At 48.3% G+C, this 17,252-nt stretch overlaps 1 protein-coding gene across 4 annotated transcripts in view; it reads left to right on the top strand.

Annotated features, from left to right (window-relative positions):
• Positions 1-17,252, top strand: part of Pde10a (phosphodiesterase 10A) — a 445,668-nt gene that overhangs the window by 191,271 nt on the left and 237,145 nt on the right. For 2 of the 4 annotated variants that reach the window (XM_028866647.2, XM_028866643.2), the window contains exon 2: positions 16,714-16,845. In XM_028866647.2, the coding sequence (XP_028722480.1) occupies positions 16,797-16,845 (49 nt within the window). In that variant the 5' untranslated portion in view covers positions 16,714-16,796. Of the gene's footprint in view, positions 1-16,710; positions 16,846-17,252 lie in introns of all 4 variants that reach the window. The other 2 variants (XM_028866646.2, XM_028866642.2) reach the window with 1 other exon arrangement.

Genomic DNA, 17,252 nt, shown 5'->3' with positions numbered 1-17,252 from the left:
CATTTAAGTAGGGGGATCCCTTGATGCTTTGGGCAGCCTTTACCTGTCTGTCTGAACAGAAACAAAAACTGCTCCTTCAAGCCAGAGTGCTTTCCTGTCTGGCAGCCTCAGAGGTGGGCAACAGATCCCAAGTTGTAGATTATATAAGTTAATTCCTTGCAATGCATCTCTTTGTACGTCTGTATATCTGTCCACTTGTCCATCTCATCTCTTATTGTCTATTTCTCTGGAGGCCCTGACCAGTACGTAATCCAAGAGAGGACACTTACCCCGATTGCATGCCTCATATTTCTGACATTCTTTCATGTTTTGACAACCTTGAAACGTCTCTCTCATTGTGTCTTTGAATCCACCATTGCCAGCGTCTCTTTTTCCTCCTCTGGATGTTGTTCTCTCTAGATATTCTCCCTCTCTGTGTCATGTGTTTTATCTCATGCTTCTTTCACATTGTATCTTTTTCTCTAGGCTGTGTTTTGGAAAACCATCCATTCTGCCTCCCAGTTTCCTAATTCTCTCTTAGGAATTTCCTCTTAGGTGCTGGATTTTAAAAACTCAGTAACTGTATTTTTGTTTTATTTCTAAAGGCTGATGGTTGATTCTTCGTCAAGCCTGCATTTTTTTTTTAAATGTTTTGTCTTTTGGTTATGATTGTGAATGACGTTTGTCCGAGGAGTTCAGATATCCTCATAGGGTTTTGTTTCAGCTGGCTTCTGGAATTTGGGGCAGGCTAATCTTATTTACTCTGTGCACAGACTCAAGCATGCTCTCCCCTGCAGGCTGGCTTTGGTGGTGTTTCCTCTGACGTCTCTTTGTGTGAGAAGGAGTGTGTGCCCGCCCTTGCGATGTCCGTCCAGATGAACCTGCTTGGTCCTCTCAGGCAGCCTCTGGGGTACTCCTCCTTGGGATTTTTAACTTTCCAGTATATGGTCCCAGCGCCAGACAGATACAGAGAAGCTTAGATTCCAGACCCATGGTGGGTTATGGGAACTATGTGTTTATTGCCCAAGACAGTGCTTCCCCTCGAGGAACAGGAGAGGGTCCTGTCTTCGTCATTCTCCCTGTTCTGATGGTGGATCCTTCCAGTTTGCATTTCCACATGGCTGTGGCCCTTTCAGAGTTCTGGCTTTATGTGGACAACTTGGTTTCGTCTCCCCATCTCCGCACAGATGCAGCTTCCAGCCAGATCCATGAGTAGATGTTAGGTTTGCCTGGGCACATTCATGGTACGTTCTGGTCCTACACAACCCAACCATAACTGCTGATGCTGATGGTGACTGCCTGCCACAGCTGTTCTTTGGGGACCCAGCTGTCCCCTTAGGGCATACCTATACAGTAATTTTTCATCTCTGGTGCTTACCTGGTTACACTGAAGCTTGGTGCAGGAAGAAGAGGTTGTGGGATGCGGTAGGTAATGAGAAAGTGGCATTATATCTTTGAGACAGGAGAACAGTTTAATTTTCTCCTGTCAAACATCTAGGTGTTTTAATAATCCCAGCCTTTTAAAGCCTCAGACTTTTAAGTTTCCTTACATCGCTGACATGATTTCTCTTTGCAATTCCACCCACTCTGTGTGAGAATAATAAGGTGTCGATGCTCTATTCTTCTCCTGTGCTTTTTTATCTGAGAACTCTAAGCGCTTTATAGACACTGCCCTTTATCCTCACAATACCTCTGCATACTGGGGTAGATCGTTGGCTAGTAGGAGTCTGCATTATGGACAGAGAAGACCGGTCAGCTGAGATACAATGAGTCTGAACCCAGAAGGCTAGACCATGTTACAAAAAAAAAAGTCACGTTCAGTGAAGGAAAAAGAAGGGGCTTTGCTCTCTCTCTCCCAGCACAAAAATCTGTTCCTAGTTTAAAATAGCATATAGTGGAAGCAAAGTGCTCTCCCAGATAGTCCACCAGGAAGAGAACTTAGGTGGCAGGTTCTTTCTTGTGTACGCTCCCTATCTCAGGTCCTAGTGGAGGTGGCTTTCGGGACTATCTGGAGAGTGGTCGCAGGACTCCCTTGGATCCTCTCAGCACAAAGAGTGCTTGTGTCTCAGGATTCCCCCATTACTGATTAAGGTATGTGGGGATGTAGTCATGCACCACTTCTGGACCAACACAGGTTCTATGATGGACAACTGGCATGCCAGTGAGCAGTCACTGGGTACCAGGGCCCAAGAGCCAGGCAGCTAGCTGTCCAGCTCTTGTGATGAGGCATTGTCTGTCGCAGGATGGAGGCAGGAGAAGCCAGCTGCACACAATAGACAGAGACCCATCAACAGGAATGAAGCCCATGTCAAGGAAGTCCTTCCAAGTGAGCCAGGGCTGTTGGGCAGATGGAGATTCTGCAACTACTTTTTCTCCAGCGGAAACTTAAATTTTAGGCTGAACCTCACTAGGCAGAGCGGTGTCTGCTTGTCCAACCCCATCCAATTTGCCTCTTTTGGAAACCTGCAGAGGCTCAAGATTAGAACACCAGCAAGTGTGTGCTCTGGACACTGTTCCTGTCAGAGCTGAGCTGGCCCTGAATGGAGGGGGTTGTCAGGCTAGGGCTACAGCTCAGTGGTGACTCTGCTTAGCATCAACAAGGTCCTGGGAACCATCTCCAGGAGAAACAAGGGGACCAGAAGTCATTAGACGGCATCATTAGCTGGGCTTGGCATAGGGCCATTACTTCTTGGATAGGTTTGTGTCATGGGTCTCCTGGATCAGACCATGTACTGTCACAGTGCTTAGACTCTTGGGGTCGGGGAAGGGCATGTCCACATGACACTGATGGTCTTGAACGTGGGCTCTGCTCATCTTCAGAGCTGGACATCTGCCTCAAGGCCTGCCTGACCTCCAAGGGTACGTCTGCTTACACCTTACGGGAGTCTGCAAGGGAATGGGAGATTGCTGGTTGTCTATCGTGTGAAGTTAGCCTAGACCACAGAAATCCCTTAGTGTGAAGTAAGACAAGGGACGGGAAGCTATTGTCAGGACCCAGGGTGAGGTCATTGGCTTCCAATGAGCAAGCTAGCTTCTCCCAAGCCTCCTGATAGTTGAAAGAAGAAAGCAAAGGTAACCAGTTGGTTCATTCCCAGTGAAGGTCACTTGCTTTGTGCTCTAGGCCATGGCAGGGATTGTGGTGTGGTGATTACTTAAAAGAAAAGAAAAGAGAAGAAAAGAAAAGAAAAGAAAAGAAAAGAAAAGAAAAGAAAAGAAAAGAAAAGAAACACTAGTATTCTCTAACAGAGACAAATCATAAAAATTAATTTTATGTTTCACAGAGAAGGATGGGGACAAGATGGGGGTGTCCTTAGTGATAATTTCTCCTCAGATGCAGAGGCTGTTCCACACAGCCCCTTCTTACCTTGGTCCTCCACAGCAGTTAGAGACAAGAAATGTTGAGATTTCTGCTAGCACCATGTGAACAGAGAAACAGGGGTGACTCTCTCTCCATGGGCTCCCACGGTGCTCCACCCATGCTCAGCGTCCTGACGACTTATAATCTACATGCTCCAAGTGGCCTTGGGCCAGCAGCTCGCCTACAGCCCCTCAGTGAAAACAGTAGGAAAGGGCTCAGACTTGAAGCCCCCGGCTTAGGAGGCAGAATACTAACTGTTCCCCAGTGTCCTCTGGACCAGGAAGACGCGGGTGGAGCTTAGGGAAAGAGCTCCAAGGCACACTCAAGTTGGGATCCCAATGGGGATCCGAGTGCTGCCTCCCCTCTTCATGGACCATAAGCTATGGCCTCATTGTTGATTACATTGTTCACGAGGACAGCTCCTTCATGACCCAACCGCTTCTCAGATGAACTGTCAGCTGGGTACCGAGCCTCCAGCACAAGGCTCCTCTGAGGGACACCGGCCTGAAACCACCTCTGTCTTCAGTTTCCACACAGCTGTCCACTCCCCACGGAGGCTGCTGCGTCAGGCCTGCCCCTTCCTGCCCCGCCTCTGTAACCTCAGCGGCTCGCCTCGCATCCTGGCTTGTGGATGTCTCTCTTTTTTTGCCTTTCATGCCCTCTTCTCTGTCACTGGAGTGATGAGGGTGGTAGGTCAGCAACTCTGGGGCGTGGCAGTGGCCTGTGGCCCGTGGCCTGCTGCTATGGTATTGCCGTCTCTTTCGGTTGCATTTGTGGATTTGTGCTGTAGGTGGAGATGACACGGAAAATGTTCTAGGATCAAATGACATGAGATATATATTTAACATATTAACATTTATTAATATATTATAACACCATCAATGCTGTCATTTATTATAATATGATATATCATCGATATATTATTTATTATGAATATATAATCATATATATATTAATGTGGGGAACTGGGAGTGAGGTATGATGTCAGAGGAAATATTACTTTTGGACTGGACTCTAGAGAGTAAGACTGTTTCATAAGAACAGCAGGTGCCAAACTGGCTCTCCATTCCCTGGGGCTCCTAATTCCCCACCTGATTCTGACACACAGTGCTGAGTTTGAGGCGTTTGTTCCATCAACACCTTTTAACTGAGCAGCAGCTTCTAGTAACCATTTTCAGGAAGGACACGCAGCTGTGTGGCTATGACCTGCGTGGACATCTTTCAGTTGCGTTCGAAAGACAACTTGGCTGTGCAGACTGTTCTTTCAATCTGATATAAATGATTCCGTTATCTCCGGCTGCGTCATGATATCCAGGAGCCTGCAGTCAGTCTGATCCTGTCCTTTAAAATAACTAGGTCATTGTCTTTTCCTCCTTGCACCCTGCAGTGACTGTGGTTATTCGATAGCAAAGATATCCAAAGGCTTTCCATACTCTGTCATTTACCATACTAGGCTTCACCAGGGAGATGGCTTAAAAATATTCAAGTAAAAAGATTTTATGATGGGCTAGTGGGGTGGTTCAGGGGTGAAGAGCACTTGTTGTTCTTATGGAGGTTCAGTCCCCAGCACCTACATGGTGGCTTACAATCATCTGTAACTCCGGTTCCAGGACATAGGGTGCTGTCTGCCGACCTCTGTGGGCACCAGACATGCACACGGCGCACATACATACCTGCAGGCAAAACAACCACACACATAAAACGAAATAATACGTCTTCAGACAATGGAAAAGTCTTATGACCATGATTTCTACCAGTGGCATGCTGAGCCCAAGTTTCAGACCCGTGGTCACCCACCCCGGGATCTCATTGTTTGAGTTTAGGGATTGTTGCCTCCCTGTGGTCAGAGAGGGTAGAGCATGTTTATCATGTCATTAATGTCTTGTATCTTGGGGGAATAGTTTTTTTTTTTTTTTTTTTTTTTTTTTTTTTTTTTTTTTTTTTTTGGTTTTTCGAGACAGGGTTTCTCTGTGTAGCTTTGCGCCTTTCCTGGAACTCACTTGGTAGCCCAGGCTGGCCTCGAACTCACAGAGATCCACCTGGCTCTGCCTCCCGAGTGCTGGGATTAAAGGCGTGCGCCACCACCGCCTGGCGGGGGGAATAGTTTTTTAAAACTGATTTCCAACTCCCTCTGAGAAGGTTCTTCAAGTGATTAACATAAGCATATTTGTTTTTTTCTTTTCATCTATGTAAGATAGAGGGTAAAATTGGGCAAAAAAAAAACCCTCTGCTATGTTGGGGAGATTTTTCATCTGCAGGAGTCAATATTCAATCTTACTGAAAAAAAAAATAACCAACTCAGTTTCACCAGAAATATTTAATGACGAGCCCCCCAATTTATCCTTGAATTTCTTTCGTTACAAATGACAATTCTCCTTTTCACTGCGTGCTGATAACTTACACAATATAAAGTCTGAATAAAGCAGAGTCTCGAAATGGAAGCATTCGAGGGGCAGCCTCTACTCTAGATCTGCCCTGTGATTTAAATTTTATATGGGGAGGTCTTCCCCAAGGCCGAGGGCTCCTGCTCTGTTTCCTGCACTAGGGCTATCCCACACCTCACTTATCTGGCCTATTTACATATGACTTTAAATGCATATTTGACCAAAACGTCGCCATGCAGCATCTCACTTTTCAGACAGTCCCACAGTCATGGTGCCAGAGCCTCCTCAAAAGGCACCTTTTGCATTGTGATCACAGGCGGGTTGGAACCCAAGCATCTTTCTGTTTAAACGGTCCCATTTCTCAAACTGGGAACTTTTTGGGTAAGCATCTCCTGGGGGCCGTAAGGCCCGTCCTTGAGCTGGGCTAGTGTGGGGCGTCAGGGGCACACGTGATGGACAGTAGGTGAAGGGTCAGGGATGAGCTCATGCATTGAGCTCAGGAAGGTTCATCTGGAGCGGAGCCACAGACAGGAGCCCGCCTCTCGCCTGGAGGAGCTCCTGCCTGGCTTTCAGATGCCCTGCAGGGGGACACCTTTTACTTCAAGAAGGAGAACATCTTAAGAAACACATCCGACTCTGACTGTCGCTCCTGTCTCTACACAGCTAGTGTGAGGGTGTGGGTGTGAGTGTTGGTAGGGGCACTTTCTGAGACTGTGAGACATTTGCCCCAGTCTTCCACCAAAATTACCAAGGCCTGGTGGTCTTTGTAGGAAAGAGAAGACATTAAACTCTCTTCTTTCTTTCCTTCCCCTCTTCCCCTCAACCCTGCAAGCTCACAGAACAGCTTTGAAGGTTGGTCTCTATTTCGGATGACAAGCAGCAAGCCTAAATAGAAGTGCTGCTGGCTTTTCCTTGGACACACGGGTTGTTCAAGTCTCATGTCGTAGATAAGCATGCTAGGGTTTTCCTTGCCGTGAGCCGTGTGATTGGACACGATGACATATGATTCCTTCGTGCTCTGATCTTGAGGTCTTGCTGGGCCACAGTGGTGTCAGCCTTAGGGACTGACCCCTGAGCCGCCCACTCCCTGAGCCCCCTCTGGGGTTCTGTGCCATTTGGGTTCAGCTTTCTTTTAGTGGTCCCTTCTTGGACCCTGGGTATTTCTCAGGGATAGGCAAGGAGAAGAGCTAGCACCTGGCTGGGTCACTTTCTGAACCTCTGGTGGTCCAGCAGGTCACCAGTCTGCGGGGGATTCTTGTCCATACTATTCAGTAGATGTCATCTGAGTTGTTTGGCTCCTTCAAACTCTGCTGCAACGTCCGAGTGAGAATCGGGAGGAAAAAGGAGATGCCTCCCGTCTCTACTCACATGGTTCTAGGCTTCCTCAGAAAGTCTCCTCCACAGGGCTGCTGTCTGGAGTCAGCTCCCTGGCCAGGGTGGTGGCTGCTGTGTGGTCAACATGGCTGAGAATATGCCATGCAGGGGGCAGAGCAAAGAGATCGCACCTGAGGAGCTGGTGCATGGGACAAACCATGTCCGCCATGCTCCTTCTTCCTAAAATAGGACCATGGGATGTGTGCTCTTTAGTCTGGTTGACGTGCCCAGCCACCACCACCCCCAGCCACCCATGCCCAGCCACCCTGCAGGTGACTGCTGCTGTGCCTGGAACCCATGTGGGTTTCTCCAGTGTGGTCCTGTGTGTAGAAATACCCTCTCCCCGAGGGAAACCGGAGCTGATTGCCAGACAATCCCCTGTAAAATAGTGGTGCACATCTTCAGCGAGAGAGTCCCTGTGGATGTCCTCTGGGGGAGCCGAGACAGCCCTGAGTGAATGTGTATGGGTGTGACCATGTCCGGGATCAATGCCTCGGATCCTGGGTCAGGCTCAAAGGGACGGCAAAGCCTGCCTCTGGTCCAAGTGCAAATTGTGGTGTCGTTTACAGCCTGAGCCTGTTCACCTACAGGGACCTCCGACTGAGGCTAGCTTACTCCTCCCTCTGGGCTGTACCTCACAGGCACGCTGAAGCGCCAGGTTGTTCTGGGGTATGCAGCTCCACCAGAGTGCACACCGCCCACCCGATCCAGCTCTTCTGCACATGTGTCTTGAGTGTCTGTTATTCCCTCTGACCCCCGTCAGGTCAGTGCTCGAAGCTGTGCGGGTCACAGCCACGTCCTGTGTCGTCGTCCTGATCCCATCAGTGCAGGGAGGGCCAGTCTGTGTGGAGGCGGCTGCTCCTGACTGTTGAGCCAACTCTGACCGTAGGTAACCTTCCCGCCCTTGCAGAAAGCACAGCAAGGGGGGCAGGCCAACCATCAGCAGGTGAGATTTCGGCTTTTTGCTGATGTGGCTTGAAATGCCATCACACGAACGACAGCGACTTCATTTCCTTGTGTGTAAGACCAACTCTGTGGTTACTGACACAAACCCCGGAAGACCTCCATATGTGTTACTCGGCTTCCTGTTCGTGTAAGGAATTTGTTGGTTAATCAAGACAGAGAAAGAAAAGGATGTTTTGGGCTTGTTTCCATCCAGGTAAAGCGGCAATTAATGAGGCAATTCCACGTAGTTCATCTGGTAGTAAAAAGGGGTTTATTTTGGGGTGACTTACAATCAGCAAAGGGATGGGTTACAGGACCCAGGAGAGGTGAGGCGCAGTCCAACTGGGTTCTCTGGAGAACTCGGACTTGGTCTGCAGTCCTGCATCCACCATCACGAGGAGCCAAGAGAGCAAGCACATTAGCATCTCCCGTCTTAAGAGGTTCCTGTCTCGGCCACACCCCGGGTGGGGGCAGGTACCTAGTGGTTAGGTGCTTCAGGGGCGAAGCATGGACAACTACCCCCACATCCGGGGCCAGTTGGCCTCACTGCTTTGGGCCTGTGGGAATGTCCTGATGGAAGCTCACGCTTATGCAAAGCTCTCACAGTGTGGCCAGGGGACCAAAGAGAGGCGAAGGAGGAAGTGCTGAGGCCCAAATATGCCCTCAAGAACACACTCCCTGAAGACCTGGAGACCTCTATCAGGCTCCTTCCCACTGGCACCATCGGCTGAAGATCAAGCCCTTAACACACAGGACCCTTTGGTGTACATTAAGATCCATGGTACAGCACCATGTGACTCTCGAGAGTCATTTTATTTTCCCAAAGAAAAAAATATTTTTTTAAATGTTTTCTCGGTGTGATTTCCCCCCGAATTTGTGTTGTTTGACTTTGGTAAAAACGTTTCTTGGTTTATTTATTCTCTGGCTGCAGAGAGTGGAGAACTTCTGGAATCCCTCTACTCGGCCTCCGGTTTTCCTCTAAGAGTGGGGACTTGAAGGGACGGAGTACTGTGACGGCCCTGCTGGGTTTGCTCTTCCCAGACCCTGCAACTTCACCCTCTGCAGCCCAGCACAGCCCTGTGCCTTTTCTTCATACAGTAGTGCTCCAGACTTCACAGCTGCTGACGCTCAGCCAAGCAGCAGCAGCAGCTTAATCTCCCAGACCACACTCTCTGAGCACCGCATGCAAGCCTCCCAGACCACACTCTCTGAGAACCGCATGCAAGCCTCCCAGACCACACTCTCTGAGCACCGCATGCAAGCCTCCCAGACCACACTCTCTGAGAACGGCATGCAAGCCTCCCAGACCACACTCTCTGAGAACGGCATGCAAGCCTCTGAAGGACTGGGCAACTGGACTCTATTCTGGTGGGTTGTGAAGACCCTGAAGCCAGAACACTAAGGCCAGTTCTTCCACCTAGTGCTTTTTGCATAGCATGAAGCTAGAGACGACAAGTTAAAAACAACATGGTGGCCCACAGTAGAGACCATGAATTAAAGAGAATCAACGGAGTGTGGAGATTAGAGATGGGAGCAGCATTTTGGAGGGTGGCGGTGGATAGAAATGGTGACCTTTCTGATACGTGCCTAAGGAATAAAGCTTTAGGAAGATCGAGAGTCAGGGAGCAGTATGAACTTCTACCTCCTGTCTCCTCTCTGCTGCATACTCGAGACTTGTGAGTCCCCAGAGTGCGCACTGTGGGAAGATGGCTTCCCCCTCCTGTCCTCATCTTGTCTGCCTCTGCAGAGGCACCTGCTTCTGTCTCTGTGGGAAAGACGGTGCTGGAAGCCGACCTTGGCCATCTCTAGGCTTGCCAGGGTTTAATACTTGACTCTGCACAGGGATTTTCAGTTTAGTTTTTCTTCTTCCTAATTACTGGCAGTGCACATAAACTTCATAACCTGCTCCCATTTCCCAGACCGTGAAGAAACTTAAACAGGCTTCCATTGGTTAATCTTCTATACACAACTTGGTAGGCGTGGTAAAAGAAACATACGCTACATTTGCATATTCAGAAGCCCATGACTATAGGAGCATCAAAAGAGAATTTTTCTGATGTGGGTCAGAGTATAGTGAACAACCACTGTGATTTCTAGGTTCTTGTGTCCTTGAATAAAAAACTGTACATAGCCACGTGGATAGAGGCAGGAGCAGAGAGAGTTTATGAAGAAGGGCCATGGCTGGGGGAGGACTCAGCAGTTAAAACACATCACAACCCAAGTTCTGTCCCAGGTACCCACATCAAAAGCTGGCTGTGGTTGGTGGTGAGCATCTGTAATTGCTGCACTCCTGTGGGGAGTGTGCCTGAAACTCTCGGGCAGCTGACCTGGAGTGTACCGCACAGTGACGGATACAAGAGAGACCCTGCCTCAAAAGCAAGGTGGAAGGAGAATCGGTTCTGAAAAGCTGTCCTTTGACTGGCTCTCTCTCTCTCTCTCTCTCTCTCTCTCTCTCTCACACACACACACACACACACACACACACACACACACACACACACACACACGATACATGTCAGCAAGCTCCCCCATGCTATCTTAGTCAATTTGAAAATACACTTCCAAAGGAGGAAGTAGGACAGAGCTGGGAGGAAGGTTAGAAAACAGCTCCGTGGGAAATGTCTACCACAGCTGCAGACTTCAATATCCGGGTATCGTGGGCTTGTTTGTGCTGTGCTCTGTCTGTGACAGACACCCTTGGAGTGGTGACCAGCCTTTTCCCTGTCAGTGGCTTTTTATATACTAACTCACAGCCTATGGATAAAGCCCCTCAGACCCCGCTCTTCACTCTATCCTGCCTCACTTCTACTCTGCAGTTAGGAAAACAGAATTGCAAGCCTGACTTTAGCCGGCCCTGTCCTGAGACTTGCTTTGGACCCCTTGGCCTGTCCTAATGATGACAGTGATGGCCATGTGATTTCGCCTTGCCTCTGTAGAGCTCCGACAGTCTGCTCACTGTACTCTCTCACATAGGGCAATATTCTTTTTCTTAGTGTGGCTCAAAGGTTTCATCATCTGCTGTTAGACTAAGTGACTTCTGATGTTTTGGAACTCCAGCCATGACTCTCCAAGTTTAGACAAACTCTCCGATCAGGTGTAATAGGTGTTTGGGGGAGAGGCTGAAACGGGCCAATGGCAGAACCCATCTAGGAGCACAGCAAAAACAACTGATACACAGTAGCCTACTCACATGAAGCCCTGGTATCCTAACATCCATGGGTAATGCACTGTGCGCTCTAAGTCCGCAACGTGTGCCGGCCATCCTAGAATAATTTGGGTGGCTTTTCCATGCTCTGCTCTGTGAAATACTTTCTCTGTTTTCTTTCTTTCAGTATCTCATGGAAGCAGGTTTTCCCAGTTGGATAAAATCCAGACTTACACGCAGGGGGAATTAAAGGACTAATTGAACCTTTACTTTATTCCTTGCTTGCTCCCATGTCTTCAAAATGGGCTTAAAATAGGTAACCAGTTGGCCACACCACACATCCGAGGCAGAATGCATGTCCACAGTATTCCCGCGCTGCCTGCCTCCTCCGCTGGGGAAGGCTGGTGCTATTCATCTCTCTGCTGTTCCTAGAGCACAGACTGTAAGAGTGGAAGCAACCACAACTGGGCTCTATTTTGAGCCATGTGAGTTTCGGAATTCAGAGCTCCTGGAGGCGACAGACACAGTGGGAATCCCTGCAGTTACTACTTCCCCCTCTGTGAGCCAGCCCTAGCCAAGCCCTTCCCTGGGCATGAGCTTGGGAGACTTAAAGAGGCGCAGACAGTCGCTGCTTTAGAGCTGGTGTGCTGCAGTGAAGGGGGTTCCTGCATGCACTCCGGGAGGAGGGCCCTCCTAGTCTGTGCACCCCCAGAAGGAGATGTGCCCCTCCCTGGGGTCAGCAAAAGCAGACTTCAGAGTTTGGATGTCACTCTAGGTTCCTCTGCTTTGCTCTCTCCCTTCTTGGTCCTTCAAGGCCCCTGGGGCCAATTGAAGTAAGTAGCTGTGTAGCTGGGTATCAGGAGAACAGAGAGCAGACAAACAGACACCCCCACCCCCAGCCCGAGATGCTCTGTGTCACATTTTTACTGTTTTTTTTTTTTTTTTTTAAATGGGATGGAAAGTTTATTATTCAAACAAAACATTTCAGATAAGTTTCTGGGTCCAAAATACATAAAAGATTTATGAAATCAACAGGCCTTTTGGTTATTTTACCTTTGATGTTTCCTGATGCTTCCTTGTGCTTGTTGAGGATAGCGTGTGCCAAAGCACACATAGATGTCTTTTTAAAATTTTATTGATGAACATTTTATGTATGAGTGTTCTGCATATGTACATGCTAGAAGAGGGCATCAGATCCTTTTACAGATGGTTGTGAGCCACCATGGGGTTGCTGGGAATTGAACTCAGGACCTCTGGAAAAGCAGCCAGTGCTCTTAACCGCTGAGCCATCTCTCTAAGCCCTTCACAGGTGTCTTTTTTGGTTGTCTCCACTTTGTTGAGTTTTGTGACAGGCTGGAGAGATGACATCAATTAAGAGTACTTGGTACTTTTAGAAGACTGAGGTTCAGTTCCCAGCACCCACATAGCAGCTCACAGTCATCTGTAACTCCAGTTTCAGGGGACCCAACACCCTGTTCTGGCTTCCACAGCCACTGCATATATATGATACATACATACATTCAAGCAAAAACACTTACACACATAAAAATAAAAATAAATAAATCTTTCACAACAGCCAAAGATAGAAGCACCAAGTGCCCCCCTCCCCCACATGGCTGAATCAACAAGCACATCATGGTCTATACAGAAAATGGAATATTACTCTCCCTTGAAAAGGAAAATGCTGACTGGCTACAACAGCAAAGAGTCTTGAAAAGAGTATGAAGGAGAATGATTCAATCACTCCAAAGACAAATGCAGAAAAAGAAAGAAAGAAAGGAAAGAAAGGAAGAAAGAAAGAAAGAGAAAGAAAGGAAAGAAAGAAAGAAAGGAAGGAAGGAAGGAAAGAAAGGAAGAAAGAGAGAGAGAGAGAGAGAGAGAGAGAAAAGAAAGAGAGAAAGAGAGAAAGAATAGTGGTTTAAATATTTTGGTCCAGAGCTATTTCATTCCATTCAGACATCTCAAACAACACCAGAAACCTCTTCCCTTTCATCTTGAAGGCATCTGCTCCCATCTCCTTTGCCGAAGTGCCAAGGACAAGTCTTCCAGTTCATGCTCCTGTGGGCTGAACGCAGTACCATCCGTCATGAGTCTGTCTTCAGACCAGCTCATCTCCCAAGGATTTCATTCTACCATATTTGTGTCACTCCTGGGTGTCAGGAAAGACTCCCATTCTTAGTGAACAGTTCAGTTCAGAGGACTTTAGCCTTTGCTGGGTTCATTCTCTGCAGCCTTGGCTAGAACCCGGACTCAAACCCAGACACGGCACTAGGCTGCATAGGTCCATACTAGAGCTTGCTCTGAGGCTCTGAGCCTGCTGGAGGTCTTTTTTTTTTTTTTTTTTTTTTTTTTTTTTTAGAACACATCTGCTCTTGGTTACTGCCAGGAGGGGGACTCAGAGGCTTCCAGGGACTTGAACGGTGAACTTGAACTCCTATCAAGTTCTTGCGGAGGCCAGAAAGAGACATGATGATCTGGCAGACAGAATTAGGGCAGGGAGTGACCTGAAGCACTCTCTGGCGTACCTCCACCTGGAGGAGGCTCTGTCAGAAGGTTAGCGCCGGGCCACACTCTTTACAGCAGTGCCCAGGAAGAAAGTTCCTGCTGCTGTAGAGTGAGTGACCCCTTGCACACTGAGAGGGACTCAGAGTATGCACAAATTTTATGTATGTGTGTATGTGTGTGGATACATGTGGGTAAGTGTGTGTGCTCCTCTGTGTGTACACATATGCGTCCATGTGTGCATGCCTCTCTTCATCTCTCCTCCCTCCTTCCCTTCATTAGCTCAGAGTTAGTTGTCTACAGGTTCCTTCTCTTCTGGAGGATTGCCGTCTTTTCACAGACCTTGCAATCCTGGGACCTGCTGAACAGTCCTTTTAGGGGAAAATGTCTAAACCCGGCATCGGCTCAAATGTAGATGATATTTATTCGGCACACATACAACTCGCCTTGGCTGGAGTCAGAGCACCTGGGCAGTGTGTGGTGAATGGATGAGTGCTTTTCATTTTACTACTAAAGATTTTAAAATCCTGATTTTCATCGGTACAAAAGCATGATGGCATGTTGCAGCTACATCTATACCCATCAATCTGCAAGCCTTGTGAGCTATTGCGTGTAAGTGAGGGAGTAGCCCTGTGGGCACATAGAGCCCTCAGGAGTGTTACCATCTCCCATCACACTTGATCACCAACGGGTTCCTTGTTCCATTTGTCCCTTCTGGGCTGTTTACGTCTAGTCACAGTCCGACAGAGTGCCTGCCCATGGTGTCGTCTACACCAGACCCACTATACTACCCCAAATACCAGTCACATGGGCCTGGGCTCTTGCCAAGGGCATCGCATCCTGCTGTCCATCCCAGAGCTCTGGTTTGCGCAGTATCTGCTCATGTAAACCAGGGAGAAAAGTCCGCCCCTTATCCATTCCACTCACAGGCTGTGATCAGGGGAATGGGTTCACACCCTAAACATTTGAGCTCCAGAGCCTCAGCCTCTGTGTTCACATACAATTTCTTTCTTGGTGTCCCTGGCTTGGGACTGAGTCACAAGAAGCTGCCATGTATATACAGAAGAGCCATTGCCACCTCCAGCCTTGGGGACTGCGTCTGGTTGGTCACAGGGAAACTCCTGTACCATTAATGGATGAATCAATGGATATTCCTTTTGCAATTGAGCTCCTGTTCCTTCCTCTCTGATGATAGACCAGCATAGTCCCAAGACACAGTCTATATCATAATCCTGAGGAGACTCCTCCCTGTACCTGGTGGCAGTGTTGGGTCCTCAGTGTGATCTCCTGGCTCCCCTGAGCACCTTGAATCATGGTAGCTTTGGTTCACTTTTATGGTCCAAATTTTTCATGGCTGATTTTTAACCTTTACCCACTCCTCTTATTTTAGAACAAAAGCTCAGCTTTGGTCTTTTAGATCCAGACATCTGTAAGATGCTCAGGACTTTGAAAGAAGTACACAGACCAGACACACAGGCTGGAGGCTTAGAGGTACAAGAATGGTGGACACGTGGTTTGAGCTCTTTCCCCTGAGGGAAGAGGAGAAATTCAGGCACCCCATTCTGTAGATTCCAGGCAGATCAGGGTGGCATGAAACAGGAAACCAGAACTCTCCGACCCAAAGACTAGTTTCAAGGTTGAGGCATGTGTGTATTGTGATTGGTCCAATGATGCGGAGTCATCAGATTAGAGAGGAAGCTACTGTACTCCAGCGCTGGTCTGTGTAGGTACTGCAAACTCTACTCAAGACATCATGTCCATGACTATCATGGGTACGTTGCACATTTATCCAAGTACTGTCTCTAGGATGGGCAGTTGACATGCCATATCTTTTGATATTATGGAACATACTTCAATCACAGATATTATCCATTGGTGATTTCCCTGTGCCAATACAATTCCCTCTTTAGACAGGACAGAGAGAGTACGTCTAACTAGTAGCCATGTGACTTTTCAGTTTTCTCCTTTTGTTCTGTATTAAGAGGTTCTAGAGGTCCATAACCCCCATTTTGTCATCCCCTAGCACTCCACCCAGGGCCAGTCCTTCTACCCAATGGGGGATTAGATCCAGTTTTCTTCAAGCTGTTGAGTTTTCTCTAGCCATCTCCTGTGCCATCAGCCATTTCTGTCACACATCCCTTTGCTGTTGCCTTCCATCTATGCCTTTCCCCCCAAACAGAGACAGATCTGCTAGCCTGCTACACCATGGTTCTCAGATTAACAGGCCCCTTCATGGGAGTAGACTCCCATGGCAAACCCTAGGGGCTCCTCTGTACTGTCTGGCTTAGACATGGTGGGCACCGGTAGAGGACAAGGTTTTGATGTTTCTTTCAAATGTTAAACATTTCTAAAGTTCAGTGTGGGCTGGGCAGACTAGGCTGCTAAAGACCCATGACCTTGAACTGTGTGTCTCATGCATCCCATGGTTAATTACAGACATACGACACCCAGTATCACCAAATCACCATCATGTATTGGAGATCCACTGGTCTGGCGGGGGCATGGCCCATGCCTGGGCTGTCTTTCATGGGTCAGCTCAGCACAGCATGACACAAGCTCCCAGCTTCCATCCCTCTCCCCTTCATCTCGTCAACCCAATTGACTGAGAGACACACAACCCACCCCTCCCCATCCCCACTGCGAGCTGCATCCCAGAGGAGGCTCAGTATGGAGCAGCTGAATTACAGTGTCCCAGGAAAATGTCCCCAGTGAAGTACCTATCAGAGACTTTCTGAAGGGATCAAGCTAGATATTTTCCCCCAAGGGTCTTTCTGGTCTTCAAGGATATGAGCCAATGGTTTCAGGCTGGGTTAGGGTTAGTGTATGCACTCACATTCTATAGATATGTGTTTGGGTTCACCTTGAATCCCACCACGTGTAATGGTGTCAAGGAGGCTCCAAGTGGAAGGTGTTGGGAGTCCTCATCACAGTACTATCTACACCCTGTAAGACAGGAGATCCTACTTGAGGCAGGATGTGTGTAAGCCCTACTTGACATTAATGCCTCACCTTGTTCTTCCCAGCAGGCTGCCTCCCGTTCACGTTTAAAGGTGGGAGCAAAGGCCCTGCTCTACTGGCCCTGCGAAACCGCACAGATGCTCAGGCGCAGATGAGCAATGACTCCGCAGAAGGTGCTGTGGACTCCTGCAATGCAACAGGTATGAATGAACCCGTGATGACACCAACCTCCTTGGGACCACACTGCTGTCCCTTCCCTGCGTTCTCTGTCATGATGAGCTGAGACCTCATGAGCAAAGTGCCCAGGAGAGTTCCCTGCACCCTAGAGGGGCATTGCTGCAGAGTGATGTTAGAAAGGGACTGGAAACAGAGGAGTGGTCTCACCCGGATTTCTGAAGCACTTTGAATGGCTTCTTATGTTCTGAAGTTGGAACAGGCACCTTCTCGACAAATGCAACCATCAAATTAGTAATTTAGCCTAACAGTGGGGGTCGTTCTCACTCACCAACAAAAAGAGTAGTGTGAAGATAATGTCCACAATTTACATCTGACGGCTTTATTGCTAAACCAAGTATTGGCAAAAATGCTCTTAATTTAATCTCTTCAT

The sequence above is a fragment of the Peromyscus leucopus genome, chromosome 8a (genome assembly GCF_004664715.2).
Source record: "Peromyscus leucopus breed LL Stock chromosome 8a, UCI_PerLeu_2.1, whole genome shotgun sequence".
Taxonomy (NCBI): Eukaryota; Metazoa; Chordata; class Mammalia; order Rodentia; family Cricetidae; genus Peromyscus; species Peromyscus leucopus.
This window is presented reverse-complemented; position numbering and strand designations above follow the sequence as displayed.